General features: G+C 48.5%; 1 protein-coding gene and 1 long non-coding RNA gene across 2 annotated transcripts; both read left to right on the top strand.

The window, feature by feature from the left end:
* Nucleotides 1-528: 528 nt before the first annotated feature.
* Nucleotides 529-4,285, top strand: LOC127293367 (uncharacterized). Its single transcript, XR_007845715.2, has 4 exons — nt 529-1,081; nt 2,075-2,156; nt 2,279-2,371; nt 3,079-4,285. It is a non-coding gene; the product is annotated as an uncharacterized lncRNA (long non-coding RNA).
* Nucleotides 4,286-7,275: 2,990 nt separating this feature from the next.
* Nucleotides 7,276-16,480, top strand: LOC127293366 (uncharacterized). The gene is made up of 5 exons (XM_051322963.2): nt 7,276-7,450; nt 15,222-15,271; nt 15,378-15,501; nt 15,605-15,712; nt 15,808-16,480. Exons 1-5 carry the CDS (start codon nt 7,276-7,278, stop codon nt 16,434-16,436), a joined length of 1,086 nt encoding a protein of 361 aa, XP_051178923.1. The 3' UTR covers nt 16,437-16,480.
* The last annotated feature ends 1,159 nt before the right edge of the window (nt 16,481-17,639 follow it).

Genomic DNA, 17,639 nt, shown 5'->3' with positions numbered 1-17,639 from the left:
CATAGTTTCAAGTGGTTCTTGTCTACCACATGTGCCTTTACAGTAAAGTCAATGCACGCTTATTACATGAATGGCCATACGGTTTTTTTTCTTCAAAAATACTTGTGAAATATTAAAGTACCACTGGACATTAGTATCTTTATGTGTTTATTGTATACGAAAGTGCTACTAACTAAAGATGACCTTGCAAAAAGATGGTGGAATGGGTGTAAAAATGTGTCTTTTGTGATTCACAGGAGACAATATATCATTCGTTCATTTCATGTCCTTTCTCTCGTTTAGTTTGGAGTGTGGTTTACTTTACGCGTAATATTCCACCTCCATCTAATGTAAATAATTTATTTGGTAATTGGCTAAATATGATTGATAAGAAAACTAAAACTCAAATTTGTGTAGGTGTTTGTGCTTTGGTTTGGCAATTTGGAATTGTCAAAATGTTGTTATTTTAACAAAATGCAAAACCAATTTTTTTGCAGGTTATACATGGGGCTGCTACTTCGATATACATGTGGTCTCACCTCCCGAAAACTCTGAAGGCAGCTCGAGCTTGGGTGCTCCTTTTATCGAATTCCTATCAGACCATCCGTTTCATAAGCCTACGTCATAACACGTCGTGTATAATTTTGTATAGACAGCCTGATGAAATACAGAGCCTGGATAGCCCCAACCACCTCAGTCGTATGCATCATAGAACATGGAGGTCGAAAAGCAGTCAGGCCCATTCTATTTCCTCTTCTCTCTCAACTCTAATCCCGTGTCGAAGCGCATCTCGATCCCCACCGGCCACCGCCTCCGCTCTGGCCGGCCCCGCCGCAACTCCCCGACCTGTGGCGCTCCCGCGACTCCCCGACCGACGACGCCACCAGCCGCCGCCGCCCTGACGAGGTCGCGGTTGCTATCGGCGTCTCCCTGCTAGGCCCTCTCCCCGCGGCCAGAGGAGCTCGTGGTTGTGCGCGTGAGGCTCGCTCGGTCCGTGCCCATGGCTGTGGTGCGCGCCCCCACGTCGTCCGCATCAGGTGCTAGCAGGGACGGAGCAGGTCGGCGCTGCTGTCTTGGATAACCTGACCCCATTCCAGTAGAGGTGACACCATAGCACTCTTTGTGGAGCTTCGTCCCTGGCTGCTAGCTAATCAGTACATGATGCACTAGCTAATCTATGCATTATCTGCTAGCTCTTTGGGTGATGCTCTTTTTCTGTTATCTGGTAAAATGTTGTACTAGTACGCATAATTAGAATTTGCTAGCTGTATGTGATTCAGTGCAAATTTTGATTGCAATTGTTTGAGATATACTGATTTCAGCAGAATAGGAAATTATAGAGTCTATGACATGTAGACCCCCTTTGTTATTGACTAAACAAACGGACAAGTTTTTGTCCAAATAGGTCTGCCGGTTGTGCAGACTCTTGTCCAGGGCGACCCATTTTGGACAATAATGGACATTTTTGTGTCCGAAATAGGTCTCCCCATTGAAGATGCCTTTAGATTATAATTAACTTCTAGTTGAATAACTCCCCCACTGTAAACATTGCCGAAATTATTGATATATACCCCTTTTATTTTTGTTGACCTGAATATTACGTTTGAGTCTAAACTCGTACTCTACGAACTAACAATCACTACAATTCCTCACACAAATAGACAATCTTATAAGATAACCCGGACACCGTCCAGTTGTAATTAAGCACCTGCATTATAACTTCTCGCCATTGTCAAAAAATCTAGTTTATTTACTGTCGCTAGCCCACCTACAATTACCACAACTACCCTAATTTAGCATATAAATAATTTATGCATCCAGTTTCACACACCTCTATTTACTAGCTATGCGAGATTATTTTCATACCTCTCCAAATTACTGGAAGTTCTTGCAGAAATGTGAGTGTTGCACATTGTATATTTGTTGTTAATTATCTCTCAAGTAAACATAACTTTTAATTGATCCACGATTTTCATTTCGTCAAGTCATGGATCATACATGAGTACCCTAGATTAGTAGACATTCTTGGAATTGTTATCAGAACTGTTAATTGGAACCACCCAATGGATCACAAGCTTTTCTCTTGTATAATCAGGCGAATAATGCTGATCAACATCACAGAATGCATCATGGCATGGATTTCTCATTTGAGCTGTCATCTTGAGCCATAATTTGCGGTAAATCTATCCCATTCGCACCATTTTTAGCTTACATATCTAGCACTATAACCCAATTAGTTAGGAAATTACACCACATTACTTATTAATGTCATTAACCATAATCCATCATCTAATCACAGGTAGATGTGGTGGCAGTAATGAATTACTCAAATATTGCATCTATCCCAAACCAATTTGTCAAACAGGGGTTTACCGTAAACTCTTGCTGGCTGGTGAGTTGCACTACACTATAATGTTATATATTACCAATTAATCAGTACACAAATGCATTTATTTATGTTACTAATGCACACATACCTTCCCACAAATCCAGAATAATTTAGATTATAAAACACTTCTCCATGTTGTTCCACACTCCTTTACTTCTACTTGACAGCTTGTACAATTTTTCTTTTGAAACGCCGAACAAAATAATTCATGTCATGGACCCTACCACTGGATCTTGAGGATTAAATGCAACAAAGAAGCTAAAACTAACTGCAAATTTAATCCAAAAGGATTTATTTGAATGCATCTAGAATATTTTGCTGACTGGCAAGTCGATAAATTCAACTTGTCAAAGCGATTCCCTATACTAGTACACCCATTACAGGAGGTTATCATTTTACGCTGCTTGAACGTTCCTCCTTATTTCCTATGCAAATATTGTAGTAACAAGAATATGCGTGATGACACGACTGTATTCAAATGTTTTTTACAGTGATGAATCCGATATCTGCACATCTTTCTTTGTGAAAAACTGGTGTCTAAGACTTGAAATTAGCAGTTTGCAAGGTCTTACCTTTATATGATTTCTATGGTTATCAATTTCTTTTATATATTTACCCAGCCTGAAAAAAAATGTAGCTACCAATCTTGGCTGTTGCTGTGGGGTTCCACAACATAGCTGACAAGTTATTTTACTTGCAACATATCACAGGATAATATTGATAACCACGGATGAATGATATTACACAAAGTAATGATGATGCAAGGGAGCGCATCCAGTTTTGCTGAAGATCGCCTCCACGCTGCTAACATTGAACTTACCATGTTGGATTAAGCAATGCTGCCACACTTGTGTAGATGCCCGAACATGTAAATTATGTCTAAATCCATTAGTAGTACTATATCAAAACTCCAAGATCCCCAGAGCCTGCAATCTTTACGTTCACTGCTGGACAATCTCATCTAAATCAAAGACATCCCTGTTCAACTGTTTTACATTTTATTCTGCTAACACCAGTAAGAAGACTTACAATGATCTGAACAAAACTAGACAGATGGATAACCATTCGCAACATCATAGCTTTTCTGGTGCTTACACTGGAAATTTATTAAGAATTTTCGGTAGGAAATATCTTGTATTATGTCCTTGATTCGATAAAAATAATTAGACATGCCTTAAGAACATCTCCAGCTGCGTCCCCCAAACGCATCCGGATCGAGCATTTTGGGGACGTGTTTCATTCGTGCCATCAAACTTTGTGTAATATCATTCAGCCGCGTCCCCCAAACGCCGCCCTCAAACTTTAAAATACTTTTTTTTATTTAGTATATAGAAGAAATGTGTAGGTTAAATAATGCTGCTAATATTCAAAGCGGTGCAACATACACAATGCGATCAACGCGTCGATCAACGCGGTTGCCAATGCGACGGTTCCACTTCCCGGCAACTGCATCGTCCCTAGGTAGGCGGCGGTTGAGCGTTCGTCCGTGAGTCGCTGACGCGTCGGTCCCGCCGCGCCTCCCCTCGCTTTTCGTTGTGTCCGGCGTGCCTGGAGCGTCCCCTGTGGAGCGGGGATGGCCTCGGAGCGCCGGACAACGTATCGGGCCGCGCCGAACAAAAAGCGACTTTGGGTGACGCGGCTTGGAACGTTTTTTTGTTCGACGCGTCCCAAATCCCTTTGGGGGATGGTTTGGGGGACGTGACTGGAGATGCTCTAACTTTGTCTAAACTTGGTGTCTTAACTTTGTCTCAAAATTTAGACAAAATTAAGACATATTTCATGCGACAGAGGGAGTAACAAAAATCCAGATCTAGAAGCATGAATAGTGTTCCTTTTGAATGTTCAAAAAATTGTCCAATTTGTCTTTTTTGCTGTATCTACAATACTAGGTATTTCACATTAAAAATTTACACGCTAGTACTGTATATAGTTGAAATTTTTGGAAGTTTTCAAATATTTCAAAGAGCCGGGGCTCTAATTAGTACCTGTTTAGACTAATACACGTTGCACGGCTGGCACATGAAAAGCTTCCGTTTACTAATGAACGAATGAAAAATGGTCCATGATGTTCCACAACTCCAATGGTTTGCCTGTGCGGTACAGGTTCTCACCGGCGGAAATTTATTTTTCTACATCGTGCCAACTGTCCTTATTAAAGTTTGTACTACCAGACTAGACCAAGAAGACGTGTATTGCAATTTCAGCACACCGTATATCATTAGAAAATGGGCAGCATTGATTGCTTGGCGATTAACCACAGCCACTCACCTGCCGAGTGCACCCAAGCCCGGGCGTACATCGTCCGCTCTCTCTCACCTCCTTCCTATAGAGGAGCAGGGACCTGTGGATATTGGGTGCAATCGACTGATTACGGTTGTACAGGCTTTATTTAGCCAGGGTGGCTGGCTGCATTCTAATCGTCTTCAAGATGCATATCAGTCATTTTTGCGTTTGTTTGTATAATACTTTTAGATGATTCATGTTTCCACTTTGAGCAACCCTTGAGTTGTAAATAATGATACTAAATAAAGCTGCAATAATAATCAAGGCCATGTGCACTGTTACGATGTAGAGGGCTTAACTCCTATTTCGAAAGAACCTCCGGATCTATTACTGCATTGTTCTCTCGTATTTGTGAACCCAGTGCATCTATACATACCAAAGAGAGGAGTTGAAACCGTTGGTACTTAAAAAAGGTTTGAACACAGATGACAGTTATGTGTCACATGATCGACTGATGGTGGTGCGAGGGGAGTTTGCCAGTTTGGTGAACCACTTTTTTTTCATCGATCTCAAGATAGATTATGTAGAGAGATTTATGTACCTTTTTTAGAGAAGCCTGCTTTGCAGTTTTGCCAGGTGGCTAATCCATGTATAATGCACTATTAGTGGTACTTAATGTCTAGTATACATTGATTATCTACCTTAATTGACCATATGCGTTGATTAGCCACCTCGCAAAACTCCTCTAAGTTTAGGCTAGCCATAGTGCTTATCTTAGGGGCAGCGCTGAGCGTCCCCCGGGGAATCAAATCCCCGATCCCCCGGGTCGCTAGCCACAGCATGCAAATGATAAGAAACGTCAGATTGTAGTCAACGCTCTCACACGGAAAGGAAAAATAGAAAAGAATCTCCTCCTCCGACCCGCACGACCTGTAACACGCGGACGATGTCGAGTCCCGCCCGCCGGCAAAACCCCCTGCGGCTCCGGCAGCACCGCCGCCCGCTCCGGCAGAAACTCCGACCTCCCCGGCAGCGCCACCGCCTGCTCCGGCACCATCGCCGCTCGCTCCGGCAGCAACGCCTACTACGGCAGCACCGCCGTCCTGGGCTTGTAGCTTCGCCGGCGGGCTGGCAGCACTGCGCAGGCCTCGCCAGTCTCCTTGCAGCACGACGGCGCCCTGTTTGTAGCAACCGCCACCGGCGTTTGCAGCAACTGTCGGCGTCGCTTGTAGAAATTCGCCGCCGCACCTCTGCCGCCGATTGGAGCATCCGCCACCGCCACAAGTAGCAGCCGCAGCCCTTTGTAGCAGCCGCCGGCGCCCTTTGTAGCAGCATCCGCCGCAGAAGTAGCATCCGCCTCCGCCGATTGTAGCATCCGCCGCCGCCACAAGTAGCAGACGACGACGCCCTTGGTAGCAGACGTTGACAGCGATTGTAGCAGCCGCCGCTGCCATAAATTGCAGACGACCGTTTGTAGCAGACGCCGACGTCTTATGTAGCAGCCTCCGCCGCCACAAGTAGCAGAGGCGGACGCTGGTCGCAGCATCAAATCGGCAAACCAGATGTAGCAGGCACGGAGGCCGGATGTAGCAGCGGCGGACGCCTCCTGTAGCAACGGTGGAGCCCGGATTTGGTAGCGACGGCGCGCGGCGCTGAATCCAGCTACAGCAGGGTGCCGGGTAGCTTGGGTTACAGGGCTTGGCCATGGCCGTGCCTGCGGACCTGCAGGGCGACTCCCCGCTGCTACGCCATGGTGGTGGATTCGGCAACGAGGCCGCGGCGACGGCGGCCTAAAGAGGAGGAGGCCTTCAGGGTCCTATTCCGGGCCAATCGCCGCCGCCTCCTTGCACCAGGGCCTTTCCCCCTGCGCACCGACATCTTCTCCAGGCTTGGCTGTGCGGGGGACGCGCGGCGGTGGTACTCGACGACGGGATGCGCGACAGCGGTGGAAGCGCGCGACGGCGGAGCTCTGCAAGGTGGTGCGCGGTAGTGGCGGAGGGCTATCGGCGCGGGCGGTGGCAGTGAGGCAGTCTACCGGCCAGCAGGCGGAGGTAGGAGACGAGTAGCTCGGCGTGGTTGGGGATTCCTTATCCTATCGTGCGAGAGAAAAAAAGCTGGACGAGGATGAGCCCGAAGGTGGAACCCACGTTGACACGCGGCAGACGCTCGAGGCGGAGGATCCGAGCGCTGTTCCCCCGAAGGAACGTCAGCGTTTTCCTTATCTTAGCTAGTATCATGCATCCTAACTCCACCAAAAATGTTGATGCGGCAGGTAATTATGGAGGAGAGAGAAGATTAGAGTATCATAGGTAGATACATTATCATAGTGCATATCACGAGAAAAGTTAGTATCAAATAAATCTTGTACACAAATTTGTATTAGGATTCTACAAATCAATAAATATAGAAAACTATGATACTAGTCTACAATACTATGCATTATAGATATAGTATCATACGAAAGTATCATATACATGATACTACTATATGATACTACCCACTATGGCCAGCCTAGCAAACCTATTATTGTAAGTTATGTGAGGTGGATAATCAACGACATCAATGATAATAACTTCTCTTGGACCTATAACTATGGAGTATTTGAAAACCATCCCAGGATGTAGAAACAAAAACAGAGGGAGTAGTTTGTCTGAGTCTTCTTCTTCTTCCTGCACGCTAGCCTGATGGTGAGGGTTCTGGCTTTTCTAGTGCTCCTGTGCCTAGTGGCCTTTTCGTTGGCCAATGGCGCTGAAGCGGGAAAGAGGGTCGGTGTGTACAACCTCAGGAAAGGGAATTTCTCTGTCAAGATGACCAACTGGGGCGCCACTATCATGTCAATCACCCTTCCTGATTCCAAAGGTACTGTTAGAGATATATTTGGTATACGTACGGTTAGGGATAGATTAGGTAGGGATAGATTTGTTTCTTGTCCTCTACTCCAAGTCGGTCCCTTGTACTCCTATATATACTGGCCCGAGAGGCTCAATACAACATCCATCATATTACGCCAATCTCTCTCCCTCTCTATCGTTCTACATGGTATCAGAGTGGCGCCGATCCTAACCTAGCCGCCGCCCAAGCTTCCGCGCCGCGCCGCCCCCGGGGAGGTCGATCTCCATGATCTACTCCGGGGGCCGCGCAACCCGTATGAGGGTTCGTCGGCCGATCCGTTGATCCGCTGCCCTCGAGTCTTTTTTTTTTCCAATCCGTAGATTGGTTTTCTTTTTGCTCCGCCGGTCGCTCGACCGTCGTTTTCTTTTTTTGGTTTACCGATCATAGATCGGATTGAGTCGCCCACCGCCGCCGTCACCGCGCGCCTCTACTCCGACAACGGCATCGACTGCACCAGCCATCTTCATCAACTGCGCGGCACGGCCGCATGCGTCACACACGGGACGCCTACGTGCGACGCAGCAGCTGTCTCGCCCGCGCGGTCTCCATCGCTGGTCCGTCTTCACCGTCATCGCCCGGGACATCACCGACAACGTCGCCAACGACTCCAATCTGCGGCACGTCGTCCACGCCATGGCGCGTACAACGCCGCCGTCGGTCTGATCAACCGACCGCGCGCACGTCTCCGCCAAGCACGTCCCCGAGCACGCGCCTACCACCGATCGAGCTACGGGCTGCCGCTGCGTCGCCCCTTCGGGCCGCAGCGCCGCCGCCTTTGGTCCATGCTACCGGCCTCCGACGCGCCTTCCAAGGCGCGTACGTCGCTGGTGGCGTCCCGCTGCTGCACCGACTCGCGCCCTGCAGCTACGCCGGCCCCTCAGGCCGTGGCGTCGCCGCACGCGGTCGCCTTCGCCGTCCCCCGCGCGTCGATGTCCGAGGCCACCACAGCGCCGCCCCTTCGGCGCGGGTCGCCTCTATCCGCGCATGGTCTTCATCACGCCGCTGGGTCTTCCTCGCCTACTTCGTGTACCGCCGCCGCGCCCCCACCCCAGGTCGCCGCTGGGCTCGCCAACCGCTCCAGGTCGCGCTGAGCTCGTCGACCACCGCAACGCCCGTCTAGGCGTCCAGCATGACCACCCCTGGTCACCGCTGGGTTAGCCGCCTTCTACGTCTTCGTACACTACAGCTTCGCCGCCAGCGTCCTCGCCTCTTCCCCGACTACGTCACCTGCTACTCTACTCCGACACCCGTCGTCGGGACTCGCCTCTTCCCCGACTACACCACCTGCTCCTCTTCTCCGACACCCGTCGTCGAGACCTCCTCTACTAGTCTACTCCGACATGGCGCGCACTTTGTAATGTTCCCTACCCTCGCATGCCCGGTACTGGCAACACCGGAAGTGCCTTCGTCCCCGAGACGTTCCCGAGTCTAGCAAACTCGCGTCGGACGTCTCGTCTTCATCGGCTTCGACAACGTCTTCTTCGGCATCGCCTCCACGACTGCCTCGACCGCGTCGCCGACTTCGTCTTTGCGTACTTTCTGGCAAAACCGGAGTATGCCTTCGTCCCCGACGTGCGCCTAGTTCTGGCAAAACTAGGGCAACACCTCGTCCTCGACGGCTCAGACTGCATCGACTTCGGCATCGACCATCTCCACGACTGCCTCGACACGTCTCCGTCACTCTCCTCGCGCACTATGCGCTTGCGGCTTCATGTGCGGCTACCTCGACACCGGCACCCGACCACGACATCGACCACGGCATCCCCTCGTGCGGCTACCCCGACCAAGGTTGCACCGCCCAACGCTCTCGGCTCCCTCGACATCGGCACAAGGGCTACCACCTCTCCTGCGCCTCACCAGCATCCTCTACAGTCCAAGCATCTGCGACGCAACTCCGTCCACGACGCTCCCGCTATGACTGCGGGGGAGTGTCAGCCCGTTGGTTCCTACCTTCGGCTTCTCTCCAGTCTGACCGTCCGCGACGCTACTGTTGTTCACGTCACTACCGCTACGACTGCGGGGGAGTGTTAGAGATATATTTGGTATACGTACGGTTAGGGATAGATTAGGTAGGGATAGATTTGTTTCTTGTCCTCTACTCCAAGTCAGTCCCTTGTACTCCTATATATACTGGCCCGAGAGGCTCAATACAACATCCATCATATTACGCCAATCTCTCTCCCTCTCTATCGTTCTACAGGTACGATGATCAAAGTATGTTTTGATACTCGGAAAATCATGTAGCCTCTAAAGTTGCCATGGGTAATGGGTTGAGTCTTACACTGGTAGAGTAATTATGTTTTGTCAGAAAATCAAAAAAATATTTATACGATAACCATAGGAGTTAGGTTTCATAACTATATATTTTTGGGTTAATAAATACACGATGTTATAGATATTGATATGTCATGTGATTATTAGGAACATGATAGAAGAAAAAATTGGAAAAAGTTCCTTTAACCAATCTTGAACATTTTATATTTTTTTTTTGATAAAGGATGCTTTATTACTCTTGGGAAGCAATTACATCCAGCCTCTGCATAACCAGGATGCACACAGCCGTTTATGATAGTCAAGTCTAGAATAAAAAGATATAAAACTAGAAATTAGGCGAAATACATATCGGAACGATGAAACGTAAAACGCCTAAGATGGGGGTGGGGCTTCAATCCGTAGACTATGCTGCCACCCATGTAGGGAAAAAGTATCCCTCGCCGTAGCCTCCAATCGTGTACAGACCTCCGTAAATAGGTCTCGGTTCTCCATACGCTGAAGAGGCAACCACGAACGAAGAATCCCCGTACATCTGTAGATAACCTGCAACAAAGAGGAGTTAATGTCGTTAAAAATCTTGTCATTTCTACTCAGTCAAAGCGCCCAGATTACTGCTAGCGCCCCCACCCTAAGAAGCAACTTGAACCTTGAATCTATACCATGAAGCCAATTACCAAAGACATTGGCCACACTAGTGGGAGGATACAAGGTAGACGCTACTTGGATGACAGACCAAATAGATCTCGCAAACTGGCACTGCAAGAAGAGGTGTTTAATAGTTTCATCATGATGACAAAAAACACATCTAGAGCTTCCTTGCCAATTCCGCTTAACAAGATTATCTTTGGTGAGGATGACTCCTCGACGAAGGTACCATCCAAAAATTTTGATTTTTAGCGGTATCTTCATCTTCCAAATTTTCTTATTATTATCAACTGGTAAATCAGAATGGATTATGGCATTGTATAATGATTTCACCGAGAAAGAGCCATCTACATGTAAATTCCACCTAAATTCATCTGGTTCCGGTGATAGAATAACATCCCCCAACCTATGAATTAAAGCATTCCATGCCTCTAGCCTTTGCCCGAGCAAAACGCGTCGAAACGTCACATTCGGTGGAGAGGTGGCCATCACCGTGGCAATGGTATCTCCCTTGCGACGAACGATACTATACAGCGCAGGATACTGTTCACTTAAGGGTGCATTGTCCAACCAAGCATCCTCCCAGAACCGTATCTGTGCTCCATTCTTAATTGAGAAAGTACCATGACGAAAAAAGTCATTTTTTGACGCCATTAGACCTGCCCAGAAGTGTGAATCACCAGGTCTCCAAACCACCTGGGATAACGTCTTGGAGCCGATATACTTTCTTCGGAGTATAGTTTGCCAAATCCCGTCCTCGGTAAGGAGCTTGAAAAGCCATTTACCTAGCAGAGCTGTGTTTTTGACTTCTAAGTCATGAACACCAAGCCCGCCTTGATCTTTAGGACTACAAACTACACTCCATTTAACCAGTCGATACTTCTTTTTCTCACTATCTCCTTGCCAAAAGAATCTGGATCGATAATAATCGAGTTTGTGCAGAACTCCTTTTGGCAAAAGGAAGAAAGATAACATATACAGTACCATATTTGTCAGTACCGAATTAATAAGTACCAATCTTCCTCCCAGAGATAGTAATTTGCCTTTCCAACTACTAAGGCGCTTCTGTAGTCTTTCCTCTACTATTTTCCATTCAGCGATCGTGAGTCTCCGATAATGAATCGGGATACCCAGATAGCGAATGGGAAATTGGCCTTGCCCGCAACCGAACAACTCTGTATAAAGAGCTGTATCATTTTGGGCATCACCGAAACAGAATAATTCACTTTTATGGAAATTAATTTTCAATCCCGATAATTGCTCAAAAGCTACCAAAATTAATTTCAGGTTCTGAGCTTTTTCGAGATCATGATCCATAAACAGAATTGTATCATCGGCATATTGAAGGATTGATAAACCACCATCAACCAGATGTGGAATCACCCCTTCAATTTGACCATCAGACTTGGCCCGCTCTATGAGTATTGCCAGCATATCCGCCACAATGTTAAATAACATCGGCGATAGCGGATCTCCTTGGCGTAACCCTTTTCGTGTTTGGAAATAATGGCCGGTGTCATCATTGACCCGAATTGCCACACTACCTCCATTCACAAAATCATTAATTAGAGCGCGCCATTCAGGAGAAAAACCTTTCATCCTGAGTGTCTGTTGTAAGAAAGACCACTTTACTTTATCATAAGCTTTTTCAAAATCTAATTTTAAAATAACCCCATTTAATTTCTTAGTATGCATCTCATGTACCGTCTCATGTAAAACCGCCACTCCGTCAAGGATATTTCTTCCTTGCATGAAAGCTGTTTGAGATGGTCGAACTACATGATCCGCGACCGTATTAAGTCTAATGGTGGCCACTTTCGTGAAAATCTTGAAACTTACGTTTAAGAGGCAAATAGGTCTATATTGTTGAATCCTTTCTGCCTCATTAACTTTTGGTAACAAGATTACTTCACCAAAATTTAGACGAAATAATTCTAGTTGTCCAATATGCAAAGCACTGAACAAATCTAGAAGATCCCCTTTAATAGTATCCCAGAAGGTTTGGTAAAACTCCGCTGGAAAACCATCTGGACCCGGTGCTTTGTTGCATTCCATCTGGAAAACAGCTTTCTGCACCTCCTCCTCTGAATAAGGTGCAGTAAGTAGTCCGTTTTCCTCAACAGAAACTTGGGGTATGTCAGCTGTTAAGTCCTCATTTAGAGAAAATGAGCTTTCATCTGGAGGACCAAACAAGCCTTTATAATAATTCGTAATGTACGACTTGAGTTGCTCATGACCTTCAATCAACCCTTCATCTTGGATAAGAGAATGAATAAGTTTTTTCCGATGTCTCCCATTGGCAATACCATGGAAATATCGCGTATTGGAATCTCCTTCTAAAATGAATTGGGCCTTGGATCGTTGGTACCATTTGAGTTCCTCTTCGCGAAGTAGACTCGCCATCTGTGCATTGGATTGATTCTTAACTTCAACCTCTTGCGCAGTCAACGGTCTTACCTCAGCAAAAGCCTCGAGCTCATCGATTAAGGTTGATAAGCGAGACTTTTCTTTTTTAAGAATGCCTGTCATATGGGTTGCCCATCCAGAGAGATGTCTGCGCATTGCACGCATCTTATTATTCCATCTCACGATTGGGGAACTACCACCAACTGGCCTTTCCCAAACCTTCTTAACCATCTCATGAAACCCTTCTCTCTGTAGCCAGCCAAGTTCAAATTTGAAAGGCCGCTTACAAACAGGTCTAGGGTTCCCAGTAGTTAAGAGGATAGGAGCATGGTCAGACAATTTTTCAATACGTTCTAGTGCGCGGACAGACACCATAGGGTATTTATCTTCCCATTCAGTATCCATCAAGACGCGATCTAGTTTTTCGTATGTGGGCTCAGGCAAGCTATTAGCCCAAGTAAATTGTCGACCTGACATAAACACCTCTCTCAAATCAAGACTATCGATGACAGCATTGAATAAGAAAGGCCAATGTCCATCAAAGTGGCCTTTACTTTTTTCATGAGGAAATCTTAGTAAATTGAAATCACCACCGATCAAAATCGGGTATGGATTATCTTTAGCAAGATTTACCAACTCACGTAGAAAGTCGGCCTTAAAAGCGTCCTGGGCAGCACCATACACAGCAACAAGACTCCACATGAACCCATCAGCTTTGTTCTGAATGTCGAGTTTAATGTGATACTCACCATCCGAACTAGCTAAAACCGTCATGGTGTCTATGCGGACGCCAAGTAAGATGCCCCCAGACCTACCACGAGGTGGGCGAGAAAACCACTGAAAGTTAATCCCGCCCGATAAACGGTCGAGAAAACTCTGTGAGAAGCTCCGCCTACCCGTCTCCGATATTGCAATGAAATCTAAATCATACTCTCTACAACCATCGGCAATGTGTGAATGTTTAGCCAAGTCACCAAGACCTCTGCTATTTCGAAACATGCCAATCATTGAGAAACAATTTTAGATTTAGATCTCTTACAATATCTACGAGACTTTTTACCAGGTGACGACCTAGAACCACGCGCTGAAGCTTTTAGATCATAAACTGAACTAAGCTCCGAGTGTTCTAAGTCGACCTCTGATATATTACCAATAATAGCCGAGAGAATCTGACCATCTAGGATGCCATCATCATCATCATCATCGGCTACTACGGAGGTTTCAGGCCCAGTGTTAACATTCGGAACAACCGTTAAACGGTCAAGTTCCGTCTGTCTCAACATCTTAGCCGAAACCAGGATCTCATCAGATGTGTTACCCAATGAGACCCCGAGACTACTCAAATTAGACGAAATACGTGAATCAGAAAAAGAAATAAAGGACTTGGAAGGTTGTTTCATACCAGCGTTGTCGAGGTTCATCTCCGCCTTGCGTCTCATGGCACGCTGCATGACATCCTCGTCCGTAGCCCCCGATCCATCCTCCGCAACGGTATGCCGCCCGCTCCGTCTCACCGTCGGCTGAACGACAGGCGGAGGAGGAGGAGGCCGCTGCAAGGTAGGACTCGGCGACGGTGAAGCCAAACTCGACGAAGAGGCCATCGACGCGGAAGAAGAACTCGGTACTCCAGGGGTAGGTGTCGGTGAGGCCCCCTGAAGCAACTCCACCCGCGGCGAACCTCCCTCCAGAGGCGGCAGCGGCGAAGCTGGCATACCTTCCTCCCGAGGTGGCAGCGCCACAGACTCAGGGGTGGACCGACATGGCAGCGAGTCGGACGTCGTCGCGACCAGCTGTCGCATGGCCAGCGAGGCTCCCTCACCCGGGTACTGTAGCTGTGAGGCCGCCTGGGCCTCCTGGTCGGGCATCGCCTCCGGCGCCACTAATAATATAAATTAGCAAACCTTGAATGCACGCGCTTGCTAAAGAAACTATGTATTTAAAACGGAATGAAGTAGTACATGTTACCTTTCCGATGATCCAGGTGGCACCAATCAAGCAGCAAACCAGGCTCGAGAAATACCAAACCCATCAATAAGTTGATATTTTAACCCATCAACAATTTGGTTACTAATGTTTTTTTTCGTTTTGCAAAACATATACTCATATAAAGGGGTTCCTTATCAACTCAATAGCACACATCAAGGTGATACAAAGAAATGAGTTACAACTGTCCTCTGCCTAACAAAGATACACACAACCCGCAAAACAAGACAAAAATTTAACATGTACCTGTGACACACGACATAGAGGATAAAGCAGCCTAAGACGACCAAGGACCATACGAGTAGATTGTGGGCAGGGTCTCTAAACCCATGGGTAATATTTTCATGTTTAATGGACTAAGCCATTCGTTGCAAAATATAGTGTTTGTGTAGTGTGCGCGGTGGCTTGACTTGCATAAGTTATTTTGTAGGGAACTTGGGGGATGTTGTGCTGGGTAAAGACACCCTCTCTGAGTATTTCGTAAGATCTCTGAATCCCTCTCGATGACATGCTTCATACATTCATGATTTTCCTGAATCACATCATTTGAAGTTGTTATATCTGAATGTTGGTCCTTTGACACTAGAACGATGGCTGCTACTTCGGCCCGCTGACCGGGCGCGTGGCCTACAGAATTGCCGGGGGCCGGTTCAGCCTCGACGGCAAATTATACCACACGTACATCAACGACGGCAGGAACACAATCCATGGTATGCATTGCAGTTTGCTCCCATACGTACGTCTGGGTGTTGCTGTGATGGTAGTGTGTAAGAGTTCAGAGGCGCAAACTGATAATTTCCCTTCCTACTCTAGGTGGTCACAGGGGATTCAGCAAAGTCATATGGACGGTGAAGGAGTACGTTGGCGGCGGCCACTCCCCATACATCACATTCTTCTACCGCAGCTTCGACGGAGAACAAGGTGCGTGATATGATAGCACTGATCCTCTTTGTTCCAAAGTTACAATCGGCCGGGTAACACGAGATGCTTACGACTGATGATCGATTGTCAAGCAGGATTTCCTGGAGATTTGGAGGTGTACGCAACGTACCAATTGTCGAGCCCGTACACCCTGAGCATTCGCACGAACGCGACGGCTCTCAACAAGGCCACGCCGGTGAACTTCCTGCAGCACTTGTACCTGAACCTGGGCGGGCAGGGCAGCCGCGACGTGCTGGGCCACACGCTCCAGCTCTCCGCGTCGCGGTACATCCCGTTGGACGACGAGCTCCTCCCGTCCTCCGGCCGGGTGGTTCCGGTCGCCGGCACCAACTACGACTTCCGGACGCCGACGCCGATCGGCGCGCGCATCCGGAAGGTCAGCGGAGGCAAGGGCCTCATCGGATACGACACCAGCTATGTAATCGACGGGGTGGGCATGCGGAAGGTGGTGGCGGTCCGGCACAGCGCGTCCGGCCGCGGGCTGGAGCTGTGGGCCAACCAGCCGGCGATGCAGCTCTACACCGGCAACGGGCTCAACAACACCATCAAGGGGAAGGCCGGCAAGGTGTACGAGCGGTACGGCGGGTTCTGCTTGGAGACGCAAGGCTACCCCGACGCCGTGAACCACCCCGAGTTCCCGTCGCAGACGCTCAGGCCTGGTCACGTGTATAAGCACGACATGGACTACAAGTTCTCGTTCTAACTTTATTTTTAGGGGAACTCATTTTTATTTTGAACGGTTCTGCCTCCCGCCATGGAGATATATGGGCGTAATGAAGTATGAAAAGTAAAAATGGCTCTTTGCTGGTTGATTAAAACATGCATGGACTGATTTAGAGATCGATCAAGATGGACGGTTATTCATCTTAAATTCAATGATTACAAATATCGACAAATTTACAGAGGTCACCGAGCCACCTGGCAAATCGTACATGCAACCATGAGAATACATTGTTCTTGCCGTGGATTGGCAGCAAGCAAATATCAAGGATATCAAGGAGGCTCATTTGATTCAGGGCATCTCCAGCGGCGCGACGCAAACGGTCGCTGATGGCGCGACGCAAACGGTCGCTCAGCGACCGTTTTCGTCCGCCGTGATCGGAAATGCGTCTGGCACCACCTCCAGCGGGGCGATGCAAAGTGACCGGGCCGTTCACGGAGACGCAAACCTGGCCAAATCTCCGCGGACGCTCCGCGGATGCCGAAAGTGTCCGCTCGCATCTGGCGGACGTTTCGTCGGGCCCGCCTGGCAGCGACCCTGCGTCGATGCGTCTTCTCCGCCAGTACTGGCACTGCGGCGTCGCTTCGGCAGTCTGCGGCCGCATAAATGGCGAAGCATCGCGTGGCGCGCGACCGTCGCCTATCTCTGCGCACGTAGTAATGGCGATGCCACGTGTGGCGCGGCCGTCGCCCTGCCTCCGACCTATATAAACAGAGGCGCGAGCATCTCATCTCCTCCCCACTAAATCCTAGCTGCCGCTACCGTAGCGCCGCTTCCGCTCAACCTCCAGCAGATCCACCATGAGCAGCGCCGGACGCGGCCAGGCTGACGCGCCTCCACCTCCACCTTCACCTCCCACTCCACCTCCTCCGGCCTCGAGCTCCGACGAGGAGTTCGACTCCGAAGACAGCACCGACCTCCTCCACCCGGTCAGGGACACTGCGGCCCTGGCTGAAGCGGAGAAGGAAGCACAGGAGGAGCTGGCGGGCCACGCGGCGTTGGACGCCGAGCTGGAACAGCGCAGGCTGGCGGCCGCCGCTGCAGCAGAGGACTCCGACTCGGAGATATCTTGGTCCTCTGATGACCCTGATGCGCCTACGTCGGAGGAGAGGGCGTTGGAGCAGAGGGCCATCGTCGAGTCTTTCGAGACGCTCAAGGACGACGCCGCCAACGCGAGGCTGGAGC

Source organism: Lolium perenne, chromosome 4 (assembly GCF_019359855.2).
Source record: "Lolium perenne isolate Kyuss_39 chromosome 4, Kyuss_2.0, whole genome shotgun sequence".
NCBI classification, from domain to species: Eukaryota; Viridiplantae; Streptophyta; class Magnoliopsida; order Poales; family Poaceae; genus Lolium; species Lolium perenne.
The sequence above is the reverse complement of the archived record's forward strand: the minus strand, read 5'-3'. Positions and strand labels throughout refer to the sequence as shown.

What these genes read in the sequence shown, in the direction of transcription:
- LOC127293366 (XM_051322963.2), top strand. Translation starts at nt 7,276, where the DNA reads ATGGTGAGGGTTCTGGCTTTTCTAGTGCTCCTGTGCCTAGTGGCCTTT. An exon ending in ACACCCTCTCTGAGTATTTC is followed by an intron (nt 15,272 to 15,377) that starts GTAAGATCTCTG and finishes CTTTGACACTAG; the next exon opens with AACGATGGCTGCTACTTCGG. An exon ending in CAGCTTCGACGGAGAACAAG is followed by an intron (nt 15,713 to 15,807) that starts GTGCGTGATATG and finishes ATTGTCAAGCAG; the next exon opens with GATTTCCTGGAGATTTGGAG.